Source organism: Phyllopteryx taeniolatus, chromosome 8 (assembly GCF_024500385.1).
Source record: "Phyllopteryx taeniolatus isolate TA_2022b chromosome 8, UOR_Ptae_1.2, whole genome shotgun sequence".
Taxonomy (NCBI): Eukaryota; Metazoa; Chordata; class Actinopteri; order Syngnathiformes; family Syngnathidae; genus Phyllopteryx; species Phyllopteryx taeniolatus.
The window spans coordinates 1,464,780-1,480,000 of record NC_084509.1 but is presented as its reverse complement, the minus strand read 5'-3'; the positions used below and the strand labels follow the sequence as shown (position 1 = coordinate 1,480,000).

At 38.9% G+C, this 15,221-nt stretch overlaps 2 protein-coding genes across 14 annotated transcripts in view; both read right to left on the bottom strand.

Moving 5' to 3' along the window:
- Positions 1-7,858, bottom strand: part of LOC133482016 (P2Y purinoceptor 3) — a 9,392-nt gene extending 1,534 nt beyond the window's left edge. The window contains exons 1-4 of one of the 6 annotated variants that reach the window (XM_061781529.1): positions 7,706-7,858; positions 7,498-7,612; positions 6,544-6,803; positions 372-807 (exon numbers count right to left, since the gene is read on the bottom strand). In XM_061781529.1, the coding sequence (XP_061637513.1) occupies positions 372-805 (434 nt within the window). In that variant the 5' untranslated portion in view covers positions 806-807; positions 6,544-6,803; positions 7,498-7,612; positions 7,706-7,858. Of the gene's footprint in view, positions 1-371; positions 808-6,543; positions 6,804-7,497 lie in introns of all 6 variants that reach the window. The other 5 variants (XM_061781532.1, XM_061781530.1, XM_061781528.1 and 2 more) reach the window with 5 other exon arrangements.
- A 2,381-nt stretch (positions 7,859-10,239) lies between these two features.
- fam168a (family with sequence similarity 168 member A) overlaps positions 10,240-15,221 on the bottom strand; it is a 30,975-nt gene continuing 25,993 nt past the window's right edge. For all 8 annotated transcript variants that reach the window (XM_061781451.1, XM_061781452.1, XM_061781450.1 and 5 more), the window contains one exon: positions 10,240-15,040. The gene's annotated coding sequence lies outside the window, so the exon portion shown is untranslated. The remainder of the gene's footprint in view (positions 15,041-15,221) is intronic.

The window sequence follows — 15,221 nt, the reverse complement described above, 5'->3', positions numbered from 1 at the left end:
GGTACACGCCAGCCAATCACAGGGCACATCTAGACAAACAATCATTCACACACACATTCCCTCCGACAGGCACTTTAGCGTATTCAATGAACTTCATACGCATCTTTTTGGAATGTGGGAGGATGCTGAAGCACCCGAAGAAAACTTACACAAGCGCAGGGACAGCATGCAAACTCCACACAGGAAGGCCTGAGCTTGGATTCGAACCCTGAACCTCACAGCTGTGAGACACACATGCTAACCACTCGAACACCGTAATGGCATCTTCTGAAACTTACTGATTTCTGTTTCTCGTTGAACCAGATTGTTTTAAAGTGAGGACATTATTTTGTAGGTCAACAAAAAAAAACAAAAAACAAGAGCAGCCCCACCTGTAGAACTGAAATCGGACCAGTTTGCATGCAAACTCCCCAAAGGGCCAGTAGTCATGACTGCCGTAGTTGTAAATGAGCAGGGGAAGTGACGTCACATACAGGAAGTCAGCTATGGCCAAGTTGAGCATGAAGATGTTGCTGCGGGACAGACTGGGCCGCCTCCTCCATATCTTCAGTATGACAGCACCGTTAAGTGGGATGCCAAGCAGGAAGACTAAGGTGTAGACAGCCGGGAGGAGGATCCGTTTGAAGTCCTCCTTGTAGGTGCAGCGCAGGAGTCCTTGTTGGCTGACATTACCGACGACTGCCAGCAGAGCAACAGCTGTGTTTGGATCGGTGGACGGGACGCTTGTGTTGAAGACATCTGACGAGAAGGTTTTGGGGATGAGAGTTTGTGTTGTGAGGGACTCCAAAAAATGTGGCATCTTCATGTCTTGGACAAGAGACAAAGAGAAACAGTCATTACCACCACTTATCATTTAATGCAAACATGTTGAAGCAAGCATGAACCAGAGCTAACATTGGACAGCCTGTACATAGAATACAGTACAAGTACAAGGCTAGTCTGTCTTGCTGAAAGAGGAGAAGAAATACACTGAGGTACTGTGAGGCCAATGTGTTATTAAATCATAATAAAATACTTATTACACTGCTAGGGCAACATTTTGTATGTGTGTGTGTGTTTTTATTTTATTTTTGTTTCAGTTTACATACACTAAGTCTATTCGATAACCAACAATTATTTGAATTTAAAAACATTGCTTATCATGTCATTTATATATTTGAATTTGATTTAAACCTGATTGTGATTTATCAATTTCAATATACCAAGACGTCTCTGCGGGAGGCTTTCAAACTCCCTTTCAAAGCTTCCTGCCCAGCCTGAAATACACCTGCAAATCTCCCGACTTCCCTCTGTGCCGTTACTTCACCACTTCCAAATATGGGATGGCCGCACCCCCGTTGACGTCATCGTTGCACTTTGACGCGGGCCCTTTCACACACTGAGCAAGGGCAGTCTGAAAAGACCTTAACGCTCTTCCCCATCCTTCAAGCACTGCTGGAAGGATTCCTCCAGGATCCGCTGCAGCTCCGTCATCACGGCCATCTTGATGCTGTCCACGTCTTCAGAAAGCGCCCCCTTGATGGGCCTTTTGAGCTTGAGGAAAGAGGGGGGGGGGGGGGGGGGGGGAAGTCATAAAGAGCCAGGTCGGGAGAGTTGAGAGGGTTGCTTCAGCATGGTGATGATCTTTTCGGCCAGGAACTGTCAGATGCTCAGGCCATTGTGAGCAGGGGCGTTGTCATGGTGAAGCAGCCAGGAGGTTTCCACCCACACCCCTCGTGCACTGAACAAAGCAAACGCCACCGGATCTCTATGTACACGTACAGGTTGATCATCTGGCCCACGTTGAAGTGGAAAACTCACACTTTGTAGTTTGGGTTTGAAATAGATCTTTTGTGACACCGGTCTTGCAATGTTTCTTACACACCTCGTATGCACAAATTTGTTTGCGTTGTACCAGTCTTGTTTAAAAAATAAAAAATAAATTTAAAAATAAAAAAAAATTAAAAAAAAGTTCCTGAAAGGGATACTTGAGTAAAAGTATCTGAACAGAAAATAACCTTGGTAGAAGTCACCTTTTAGAAAATGACAAATGACTTGAGTAAAAGTGACTGACATTTGCTGTACTTATGTATCAAAAGTCATTTAATTATCTAACCTGAGAGAGACAGAGAGTTTGTGAGAGAGAGAGAGGGAGAGAGAGCGAGAGAAACTACAAGTGTGCCCACATAAAGAATTTCTCATTACCTGCTCTCATTTTCATGAAGTCCCCCTAACAGGTATCCCTACCACATTAGTACAGACAGGATTAGTTTTTCCACATTGCGCTCTCCGGTGCAGGCATTACGTCAATGAACAATTTCTTCGAATTTTTTTTGTAGTGTTAAGTAAGTGAGTGAGTAACAAAGATGGTTAGGGCATATGTATCGCAGTAAAAGTAGACATTTTATTCTTGAAATGTAGGGGAGTAAAAATGAAAGCTGCCAGAAGTATGAAAAAACTAAGGACATCTGCGTGAAAGTTTTCCTTAAGTGCAGTAGTGTTTGAACGCCGTTACATTTCAAGACTTCTGTGTACTGCCAGTATTTCTAACATCGCTGACAGATACAGTAAAACTCTCTTCAGAAAGTGATTCATTAGTGGTATATTTCACAACACCCACATTGTGTGCGTGTGCAAGGATGCCTAGCCTACACCCTGTTGTTGCGGTGTTGAATAGTGTGTGTAGAGGTCAGTGTCGATGCGTATGGCATTTTCCATAATGTGATTTCGTAATTGCTACGTAAGGGAAGTGTGCCAGGGGCCTGCAGAACATGTCTCCACACTGAGCCGATAAGTAGACACTGATTCACAAAGGCCTGTTAACAACTATTTCTCAGAACTGGCCTTATCTGCCCTTTCTAGCAACTGAAAAGCCTGTGCAATCACCATTCAATTATATTTTTGAAAAACAATATTCCTTGATCTTCTCCAATGCTTCCAAATCCAATCTACACACTAGGTTTGCATATGTGTCAAGTAAAAACAAGGTGAGAGTAGTGTGTTCCGTTTCGTCTCATTTGGCAATGCAAAGTGAATTCCTCCTGTCACTACAGGAGTTGGTTAGGTAAAGCAGTTGGTTAGGTATTATTTAGGTTTTATTTCTGCCCTTAAAAAAACAACTATAGCTTACCACTGTTCTGGTTTTACCACCACAGCCGAGGAAAAGAGAAATGAAAAAACACGAAACGGCTTTCTGTTCCATGCAAGTCCTTGCAGGCAAATCATGAAGCAAAGCAAGAGACATAGGTAACCTCTGCCAATTGAATGAGGCCCAGCAAAAACATCTCCGGCCCCATTTTCAACATCTGTGTCTCAATACACCTGGCAAAAAATGTGGTGGAGAATACGGGTATTGATCCCACTTTTTTTGGGAGCAAATTTCCCCTTGCAGCAGGTGGGCTCTTCTATCTAACATAGATGGTCTGGAGTCATTACAAGTCGAAGCGGAGTGTGACAGAATAACATGGGAAATCATGTGCAAGTCATTACTACTGTAAGTCAAGCCTCTGGCTCTAATATTATATCAGCGACATTAAATAACATCTACGATACTATCGTTTATCGTGAAAGTTTCTAGGAAAATAAACCGTCCTGAATAATGTTATCGTGACAGGCTTAGGCGAGTGGCCTAGGCCCATCAGATTTCAAGTGGAAACAACTGTGAACGATAAGATGAAAAGAACGACTGACAACATCTCCGTGAAGAATGTTAAGTTAAGGCCCGAGTCATCTGAAAGTCCTAACCAACAATCTGACATGGTGCACTTTAAGCACTAACACTTTTCACTAAGTTGCCCGTCTTGTGAAACGCACTTCAAATAAAGAACTTAATGTTGACTACATTATTAGTTAATCATTTACCAGAAGGGGAAAAAAAAGTTGAACCTCTAAAACTATGGTGCTGAATGCGATGCAGTCGAAAATTTGGGTGCACCTGCAATTTATATTGGTGCACCCAAGAAAAAAATGTTTGGTGCACCAGTTCAACCAGTGCCAAACGTTAGTCTAGAGGAATGTGTAAACTACAATCTGATGTGGTCCTTTTAAGAGTAGGCAAAATATTGAGGCTACTGCTTTGTTCTGTTAAACGTTGCATGTCCGGGTGAGCCATACTAGCCTTTTATCATTCGGTTATCGAGAAACGGGAAGCCCAATTGGAGGGTGTGCCAGAGCACAAGACCCCTGGGAAGACACTTTTTTTTTTTTTTATGGATAATATTTTAAACCGCCCTGTTCCAAAACAGTACAATGCATTCACGTGAAAACCAAGATTTAACGAATGAGTAATTTACATGGATTGTAGTTGATATCAATATGTTAACCTCAACCAAATTTGACTTTTGAATAGTTATGAGGCTTTTTCAGTTGTATAGCACTTTTCTACATTCAAAGTACTCAAAGTGCTTTAACGCCATCTCCTGATTCACATACCGAGAACACAGCATCAGTTAGAATGTCTGTTCGTGAAAAAGGTTCCATCAGCACAAGGATGCTATCAACATTTATCTCCAGCAGTTTGTTTACCTTGTTTGTTGCTTCTGCTTCATTGTGCCTGATTTACAGGATTGCACGTTATATTATCTCCTCAACTAGATAAAGATCTTCGTTTTAGGTTAGTGGCTTGAGTGTCTTGTCACACAGAACTCATAAATAGCACTCTGCACCTCCTAAGGTGGTTTTGTGCTAAGTTGTCTTGTGTTCGTGGGTAAGTGGACGTGAGAGATGATGATGAAATAATTATTGATAATTGATCCTTGAGAGATTTGACATTGGATTGGAGTGGATTGAAATCAGTCTGATATTAATAAGTATGAGATTGGCAAATGGCGGCCATAGAAATGAGAAGAAAACAAGAAGAAAACAATTAAAAAAAAAAAGTGTTGTGAGACAATTTTAAAGTAAAATTATTTGAACCTTCGGAATCCTACTCAGAGCAGACATATCGGTATCAGCAGCAGCATTTAACAATATTTCTTCTACTGTATATATGGTAGTGGTGAATGTGCACTTGCAGATTTTCAAAGAAATGAAAGCAGCCTTGTAAAAAGACTTTTAGCCTATTTATTTCTCATACCATGTCTAACCATCAAAACATGTCAATACCAGTGTGCCAGTGTTCCTAGTCTGACAGACTATACAGCCTCGGGAATCAGGCTGGTGTTTGGCAGAGAGGAATCTTAACTAAAGACACTGTGACTATGCCAAAGGCCCATGATGAGTGTGCCAGGTATTTACACATGACAGCCCCTTGCCCACGATTCTCTGGGATAGGATCAAACTTTGTCGGGACCCTGAACGGGGTATTATTCAAGCAAGCAAAACTGAGAGACTGAACAATGTGGGTTCTCCTGAAATTAAATGCAGCATTACACGTATAAATGTAAAAGCCAATATTTCAGTCATTTTTGTTCTGCATGAATGGCATTGGCTAAAAATGGGGTACAAACAGAACCTGGCAATTTTCCACCTTTGGAAGTAGCATCAGTGCCATGAAAACGCTTTTGTGTAAGGTAATTCCATTGTGCCAGAAAAGGGTTGTGAAGTTTAATATGAAGTTTAACTACTCCTGTATCCGTTTTGTAAAATGTCCCTGTCCAAAACATATTTCATACGTCACACTAGATGTTGGAACTGAAATTGCCTTCCATCTAGGGCTTGATTTAAAACGTGTGGTTCAAGTGAAACAATTCAGAAATTCTTCAGGGCAAATTAAAAAAAAACAACAACTCTCTTATCAGATCGGAATCAGGCCTCTTTCAAATATGGATACAAATCTGATAAGATGTACTGTGTCAATGTGAGCTTAACGTCATCAAAATACACACTCATATGTCAAAACAACACAACACAGTGAAAACCACCTGCTTTAAATAAAACTACAGCAAACGCATAAAAGATTATATATGACGTAAATATTATACATAAAGAGGCGTGTCCATAATTAAATAAGCAAAATAATTGCCAATAGCGGCCAGTGAAGTGCGAAGGTTAACCCAGTTTAAATCAATGGAGAGAAAGATTCAGCCCTGCCCAACTATACTATACTATGTGTATGATTTACAGACTGTTGATTGCTGTGTTTTCTGACCTGGTCTTGACACTTAAATAGATACTTATAGTTACTTGCAGCATGGGTGTCTGTGCATGCAGGTTATTTCTAGACTTTACACCAATTTTATCGGCCTTATCGGTAAGCATCTAGTCCTGGCTTGGCCCGCCTGTTTAAAAGTTTAAAAGTCAATGCAGCCCCTGAGCCAAACAATTTGCCCACCCCTGCCCTAAACCATTCAAAATAATTTACATTATAACGTAAACATTATAGTGTTTGACAATATATACTTCACTATATTTATAATGTACCTGTGGATAAATAAGCGAAGCCTGTGGCCTAAATGTACGTGGGCGGTATACATACGTACGTTTGTGGCTCTGACCGGCCGTTCAAACAAGCAAGCATCTTTGAAAAAACTAGCGCTCCCACGTCCTGATTCTGTAGCAACCCGGTTCTCCCAACAATTAATCTATCTTTGTATGGTTTAATAAATGTGATAAAGTACAACATACTGTTTGTGCAGCATCAAACACATGTTCACATATCCAATGGTTCAATGTGCGGCAGGAAGGGGGGGGGGGGTCTCGCTTCGGGTACGTGGAAGACGTTTCCTGCTCTTCTTCCTCTTTTCCATCTCGATCATGCTTTCCGTGTCACGTCTCCGGACCTCAGCTGTATGTCAAAGGCAATCGATGTCCGTGCCCAGCTGGGAGAACCTCTCCACATCAAGACAGGTGGTGAAGCGGTAGCAGCGTTACGACCCTCAAAAGTTCTAATCAAGTGGATAAAAGTTCCCGAAAACCACATCGCTGGGTCACTAGCAAGTTTACTTACATGCACGTTAAAAGAAATGAGATCACAAAAGCAATAAAAACTGGTCAGTAAGGACCAGAGGAGTGCTGGGTCGTAACCACGTGACCACCCACGCCGCTGCTTGCAGCCGACGGCTCCTCAAAAAGAGGTAGATGATTTTTATTATCGCTTTCGTATGACTATTTAGGCCTCAGAAACACAAAATAATATTTTTAGTGAGCGTTTTAAAACTACGTTCCGCCCTTTGCTAGTCAAAATGCCACATTTCTGTGCCGTTATTTCCTTCTACGTCATTTTCGATGCGCCACCAACTGGGCCAGCGCGAGAAATGAATCGGGTATTCACCAAGTATAAAAAATATATATATATATATAAACTATTGACGAATACAGCAAGATGTTAGAGGGGCTGGCAGGCTTAATCAGCCTTTTGTTACCGCCTCTAGTATTGGCTTGGGTGAAAATACCTTTTTTAACAAAAAAAAAAGTTGGGAATAGATAATTCATCTCTGCCTATCGGCTGTTTTTCGTAGTCTGTAAGAGTTATTTTTACACACAACGACGCAAATAAGACTTTCACACGTTGTCGCAACAAATACCGGGGAAGAAAAAAATAAAATAAAATACAAAGTATTGAAGCCCCGAGCGACTTACCTTAACCGACGGTTCTTCAAAATCGACGGGAGCGTCAACAGGTTGACGATGTTGCCACCATAGCTGAAGACTCACTCCTCTTGCTCGTCGTCAGGCTTTCCTGAAGCTACAAAGACTGCAGGAATGGGAGCACAGCGTAAATAACTCTCTTCCAATATTGTTTAACATGAAAAAAAAAAAACGGAGGTGGGTTGGATTTATGACTGACTGTGCTAGTTTCTGAGAAGTGGCACGTTTAGAATCCTGTACACTTTCCCTTTGTGCGTCCTGCTGCCAGTGCTCGGCGCGTGCCATGGGTCGAGACGGCGCATGCGCAATAAAGTCTTTCACGTTACCGTGCGCGCGCACGTGCGTGTGCTTAATCCACGACATTGCATTGTCTGTGGTCAAATTACAAATCAGTTGTGCTTTGACCTTCTTGAGTATTAGTTGTAGTTTTTATCTTTTTATGTTTTTCATTGTCATAAATTAGTCACGGATAAGATACTTTTCACTTTTTGCAGACATTTTGCATAGGAGTACTGACTCTGCATTGAACGGCCATCCGTTTATCACCACTCGGGAACGTTCATTCAATAGCTATTGGTTTATCGTGAGCACAACTTCAAACAACTCACATGCAACCTAAAGCCATTAAAAGTTTGGGATTGACACCCATGTCTATAAAATGCGACTGGCATACATTTATTGAATGAGCCTTTGTCACGCTCATTTGAAATAGAAGTTGTCCTTTTCCCCTTTTAGTTTCTTTAAACTAGCTCAACAAATTTCAGAATGTGCCAGTCACTTTGGACCTGTGCCACACTCGGTATTTGCTCTGATTCGAGTTTAAAGTTGAAGCAAAGTGCAGTTAAATGTTAAGTTTCGAATGTTAAAAGTGGAGATTTGCCAAGATATTGCCCTCCTAACAGATATTTCATGGATTAGGTTTACTCACCTCACAACAACTGTATGAGTAAATTACATTGTGTGTGAAATAGCTTATGCACTTTTCCACCATAATAGAAGAAACACATTCATGAAGATCCCTTGAGCTAAATTGTACAAGTGTTTTACTGCAAGCGTTGGAATGTGTGGCTGTCTGCATGCATCACACTGTATTACACTCCTATGAAGTATTGATGAAACAGAGGTGAAATGTTATTACAACCAGAATCTGTTGGTTTTCCAGGCCGTCAATTAGATTAAGTGTAACTTCTAAAGCCCTAAAACAACTCTAATAATAACAATTTTAAAAATGGGTTTTACATAGGGCTCATCACCTCAAAGTAACAACTTTTAGGACTGTGTAAAACAAAATTGTAAGGAATGTCTATTATGTCATTGCAGAGTATAAATTGAGTTACTCCATGAGGGATGAGAATTTGTACCATAATTTCATGTTCAGAATGGATATTTTTAAGAGGACATCCATACAACGACCTGGCAGCTCTTGAAAAGCATTGTATAGAAGCACATTTTTTTAATTTTTGGTTTAAGTTTTGATTAGAATTATGTAGATTTCGAATATATTTTGAAAATGATGATTATGACTATGATTTAGAATTTTAATGCCAGATCAGACTTTACCACATCACCTGACATTGCAATGTTGAGACAACCTGACATTGTGACTGTACAGACACTAATAATTTTATACAGTGCAACAAATACGATTAGTATTAACATTCTAGTGTCATACAATTTAAAAAACAAATTAATAATAATAAAAAACCTCAGTTTTGATTTTTTTAATCAAATCTTGATGACTTGTGACAAACACCTTGATATGCAGAAGTTTGGATGATCCAGGTCACCACCATATCGTACTGAGCAGCCCTTACAGAGATGAGCCCAATTTTCCTATGTAGTAAATGCTTCTGTCATGTTCATATTTCACATTTGTAATTTCCAGTGCCCTTGTGTGGTGGTAGTATCACAATAAAACTAAAGACAAAGAAAAATACAATTTATGTAGTAAATACTTTAGATGCTCTAGCTTGTCATCACACTTTATTGTGGTTTGACCAAATTTTTCAGTGACTTTTGAGACGTATAAGATTTTGTTTCTAAATTGGAAAAACTAAATTTGAATTGTAATGCTCCATTGAAGTCTTTTAAATCTTACGACACCTGATAAGATCAAGACTCTTTGGGGAACAACCTGAAATAAAAAGCAATTCACAGAGCTTCATAATTGGGTTAGACTTTGTGTTGAAAGGTCCATCCCAAACAGACCATAACTATCAACTGAATACATGAAAAACTCATTTACTGCCAGCCTTCCCAGTTAACAGGGATATTTGACTTCTAAAACCGTCAATGGCAGTGAATGTGCCGTTTTAAGTCAGAGATTGCATATTGAATAAATTTTTCTTTAGCAATTTTACAATCCCCATGACGTTATAATAAACACATATTCCTTCTGAAAAAAAAAAGTTGAGCAAGGCCCTGTCCAGGTGTGTGCCATTGTTTAGTCAGCAGTTCTGACTTGTGCGCGTGTGAGTGGTAGTTCATGTTGCACAACCCATTTGAATGACTGAGGTAGGGGAAGAGAGAAGTGAAAGAGTGCCATCAGTATATTTGATGACTTTTTTAAATATTAAGGACACATTTCCTCACAATGTGTGAAGAAAGCAAGTTGCACTATATAAACAAATGAGGATTATTGTATATAGCGTAAGTTTCTGTATATACGTATGTACAGATACAGTTCTTGAATAATTATAATTGTGTATAGATAAAGACAAAGATGAAACAATCTTCCTTTTATAGGAAAATTTTAATAGTTATTCAATGTTCTACATTTTACAGTAAATATACAATTACAAACTTGGCTTAGTTATAGTACTAAGATCACTAACTGATCTTACAAAAAAATAACCAACATAAAAAACAAAATAAAAAAACAAAACAGATTTACACTTCATATCACAAGCCTGACGCGGGTCCTTCACTCTGGACCAAATAGCTAACAAACAATTCACTTCTCTCAACGCTTAACAGACGTTGGGCTTCAGATTCCAAACACAACCTTACGGTAAATACCATAGCATGTGCAAACTGGGTACCATACTAAAACTTCCAAAAGTTGGTTTGTTCCTAATACTTGATCTGAGAGGGATGGATGCAAGTATGCTTTCTTTCTTTCTCTTTTTTGGAAGACATGGAATTTCCACTCTTTGCATCACATTTAGTGTCAAATTGAACTGATAAGTTATTGTTGACAATTTGAAATTAAAACGCTGCAGCAGAACATCCAAGACACTATTCACTGTGATACTAGTGTTTTAATTTGTATTTAAGAATAAAATAAGACTTAGCAACTGCAAGGGAAAAAAAACGAAAGGAGGAAGGAGTGGTGAAAATGGAAAGAGAGAGGTTCTCTGAATGGTTTGGTCGCACTTTTCACTGTCAAAGTGAAAAAAAAAAAACATGGAAAATAGACCAGTAAACTTTTTCCATACAATGCTAGGGACAGAATAAAAAAAAAACAAAGTACAACTACATTACCCCCTAAACACATCTAAGTGTTTAAATGTCCATTTTTAATTTAAGTGCAAATTGAAATCATCGAGAGGCAAGGAATGGAATCTAATGAGGAAGCCCCACCATGGAAAACAACTGCTTTGAGCTAATTGTTTTGGGTAATGATGTAAAACAGCAGAGCAGATCTGCCTCTCTAGCTTACACATTTAAAGTGGAAATGTGTAAGCACCCCTATGTATTTTTTCTTCAACTTTTTATATAATGGCAACAAGGCCAATAAAAAAAGTCAGTCATGTAACTACTGTTCATCAATTGTTAGCATTGTCACTGGCGACACCCGCTGTTCTCATTTGCTTGGATGTGTATCGGTATCTTTAAAAAATACCAAATCTTGGTGGATTTAGTCTAAAGTATAAGTGCCACACTGGGGAAAAAAAAGTTGCCAAGTTATGAGAAGAATGTGATTATAATCTTATCCCCTCTAATTACCACTTTATTCTCAAAAAATTCAAACTGTTTTGTCATGACTATTCCTGTAAAATTACAACTTTTCTTTTTGTAATATCTATCTGTATTCAGCTTTTTCCCCACTCACAAAAGTTAAGACTATTTGTGGAACTCTTTTCCTTTTCAGTGTGGCCCTAATAATCAATAAGTGAGCATTTTTATCTATCATGGTGACGATTTGAGAGGTGAGGGTTGGAATGAAAGGAAAGTGGTCATGGTAGGGATGTGGCAAGATTTTGCTTTCCTGTTATGCAAGAGAGCAGAAGGTTTATTATTATGTTATTAAGAGGAGGAAAGAAAATGGCCACTGGAGTTGTGGCATAAAAAAGTAAAACAAAAAATTAGGACAAACAGTAAGAAAAACAGCAAGACAGGTTAAAACTTCGACAGGCAATACACATCAACAACAGTGTGGGAAAAGAGGACAGCCATAAGAAAACAAGATTCACAGGAAGCAAGACTTAACAAGAGTTCACCAGATACTTAGGATAAGAAAAAGTTACTGAACAACAGTGACGTATGGCACAAAGGGCGTGGAGGCTGAAGAAAGAGTTGTCGGCCTGTCAAACCATCGTGCTTATCCACCTCAGGTCTGTCAATTGTCCTCGACTCAGTCAAGGTGTGAAAATAAAAAGAAGCAACACGGAGGTTTTCAACTATGTTGCAGATGAGTTAACCCTCACCGCAAGAATCACAGCCTCATTTAAACACCCCGACGTCTCCTTCTACTCAGTCAGATACTGTATGTGGAGGACAATATACTGAAGAGGAGCTCAAATAAAATATCAAAAGCACAAACAATAGCTGCCACACGGATGCGACCATGCTTAGCTAGAAATACATTACTGTACCACTTGCTGTATGAATATACTGCTTTTTTTTTTTTTTTTAAACTTCCGATGCTATAGTTAGACACCTGAATATTATGCATACCCATTATGCGGAATAGACCAGAGTGAACAAGTGAAGAAATACTATAGGTTAAATAAAATCCTTAAGACAAATAACATTACTTCTGTTGCCAAAAAAACTAAACAATCACCAAAATCAATGTTTTTCCCTGCTGGATTAAAATGTTATTGTTTAGCTTGCTTATTATTCAAACGCCTAAATTACAAGGGCCAATTAAAAAAAAAAAAAAAAAAAAAAACACCTTAGGCTTTTATCCGACAGCAGCTTATTGCAATTTGTCTTAAGAATTAACGCTCTAGTGTACCAATGTTTGTGGAATACGAATACCTCACTCAACTTGGTTTTATTTTAATTACAATATAAATGGTGTCTATCACACTCTTGCAGTAAAAAGCCTATAGGTACCTGGTTACTTAGCATTATAGTACTATTTTATTTAGTTTTTCAATTTTGTGTAATAGTTCCTCACGAAGTTATTCAATACTCAAATTGTTGATATGTTCTCTTATTATTGTTAATGGTCGATATTGAGGCTGCATATAAAGCCTGCAAACGTTTTGGAAAAGGCAAGGATTTCCCCCCAAAATCAATTCAAAAAGCTGATTACAGAATCACACTATGTTAACAATTATGAGGCATTCCCTCTTATTTTATTGCAGTATCAAGCCACCTCATCTACATACCTTTGCTGTAAATGCTCTTTAATACAACATTTCTCTAAAAGTTAATCTATTAAATTTTTTTCTGTGAATCCTGAAATGCCGTGGACCTAATTTTTACACCTTCCACCTACCTGCCTTTCCGCAAGCTGAGAACCAATAACCAAAGAGTTTATTGACAAAAGTGCAATTTTCAGTCCAATGAAAAACCTGCAGACTATCTCCAATGTGGTTATTTTTTAATTTTATGAAATGTTTATTTGTGTGTGCAGGTAATGTACATACTTGTCACTCGACAGCAACATATTACATTTTAAAGGTTAGATTACAACGTTCTTTTAGTAAAAGACAAATGACCCCCAAAATATTCATACATAGACTGCATTTTGTGGTTACACAGTATGAACTATTTTGGACTTAGGTATACAGTATGTGCAAGTCCGATGCTCTTGCAGAGATTAGCACTGGCAACAGTGAATGTACGAATCTTTTTAAGAAAAGTACTTAAAGCAGATGGATGTCTGCCACTTTTTTATAACCCCTTTAAGTTGAACTTGTTTAAAATCGTGTTGTTTTTTTTCCCCAACCTGATTTGGCTCTTGCACCCTGATGCTATAGTAGCTTTCTGTGGTAGATTTGTTGTTTTTAAGACCAAAATGTAAAATCAGTAGATGCTATTAAATGGTCTGAGTATGGTTTTTCAATTGTTGGGTATTTGGTTATTGGTCCTCATTTGGGTGAGGGAATGAGACAACACAGTTTGTGACAAAATATACAGTTCTGGTGCAAAAGAGCTAGGTGAATGCATCCCCTTGCAGGTGAGATTCCACAAACCCAAAATGTCTCGCACTGTGAATGGCCACCTTCTAACACAATTCCTTTAAACTCCCTTTGTCCGCCTTGGATTTTCTTGTTGATCAGTAGCATAACAACCCGCAGTACTGTACATTAAGTGCCACAAGGCGGTCGTGTTTTTCCCCAACACAGGAGCCCGTGTTAGTGACTGTGCGAGCGACCACCCACGGCGTTTATGCGATTATTGTAAATATATTAACCTTTGCTGTATGTATTGACTGACATTTAATGATCTAACAGCATGAACAAATAAATGTCACCAAAAAATGCTCTCTCTATCTCTTAATCAACAGTGTCACAACATGCCTGCATAGTATGTGGCATGAAGTAGGTGATGTTTTTTTTTTTTAAGCGTACACTACAAATGATGCTTGTACACTCCTGATAGTGGTATACAACGCACATGGAGACATACAGACAAGTGACGGACTCACAAGACAGCGAGGTGTTGGAAGACACGTGAGGCTGGACTGAAAGCGAAACAAAGTTGATGAGAAAAATGGTGAAAAGGAACTGCTGATGGAAACCTGAAACAAAATACAAAAAAAGGACAACTGAATGGAAAAAAGGCAAAGGAATATAATACAAAATAACAAATAAAAATAAATCAAATAAAAAATAACTAATTGAAAAATTGGGTATTTAAACCCTGTGCTGATAATCTAGCTGTGAGGAATTTTGGCAGCATAAGTCAATAGGTCTCGTATTTGAAATGACTGAGGCAAATGATCTTGAGGAATAAGTGCGCAATACTTTCCAGCCAACTGAGCAGCAGGCAGGACCACATACACCCACCCACCCACACACCCACCCACACACACACACAAAGGAACAACAACTGTGATTGGTCTGTGTCCTTCTGGAGTTCCAATACAAGCTCAGAAAAAGAAAGTAGGGGAAGGAAAATGTCCTAAAAATTGTTTTTATAATAAAACAAAAATATGGTAATGACTGGTTGGCAAATGAACAAATTAAAAAATAATAATAATAAAACAAAAGCAGCTTTTGTAAAAATGTTAGAGAATGATATTAAAGTGGCTGTTGCACTTTAGTTTTGTTCTGCAGACATGGTGCCGAGTTCCCATGGTTACCGAGAGTCTGGGTCAGATTTGAGCAGTTGCATATGATGGCGGACTCCAGATCTGGAAGGAGAGAAAAAAATACCAGCGGTAAAGGTTCGTGATGCATTTAATATCAGCGCATTAGTCACGGAGGAATGCAGAGAGAGGAAATGTGATGTGGCTTTGTTGTCAAGGAGACAAAAGAGGATCCACAGAAGGAATAAATACGGAAAGGGAATGAGGCGAGGGGAAAAGAACAAAG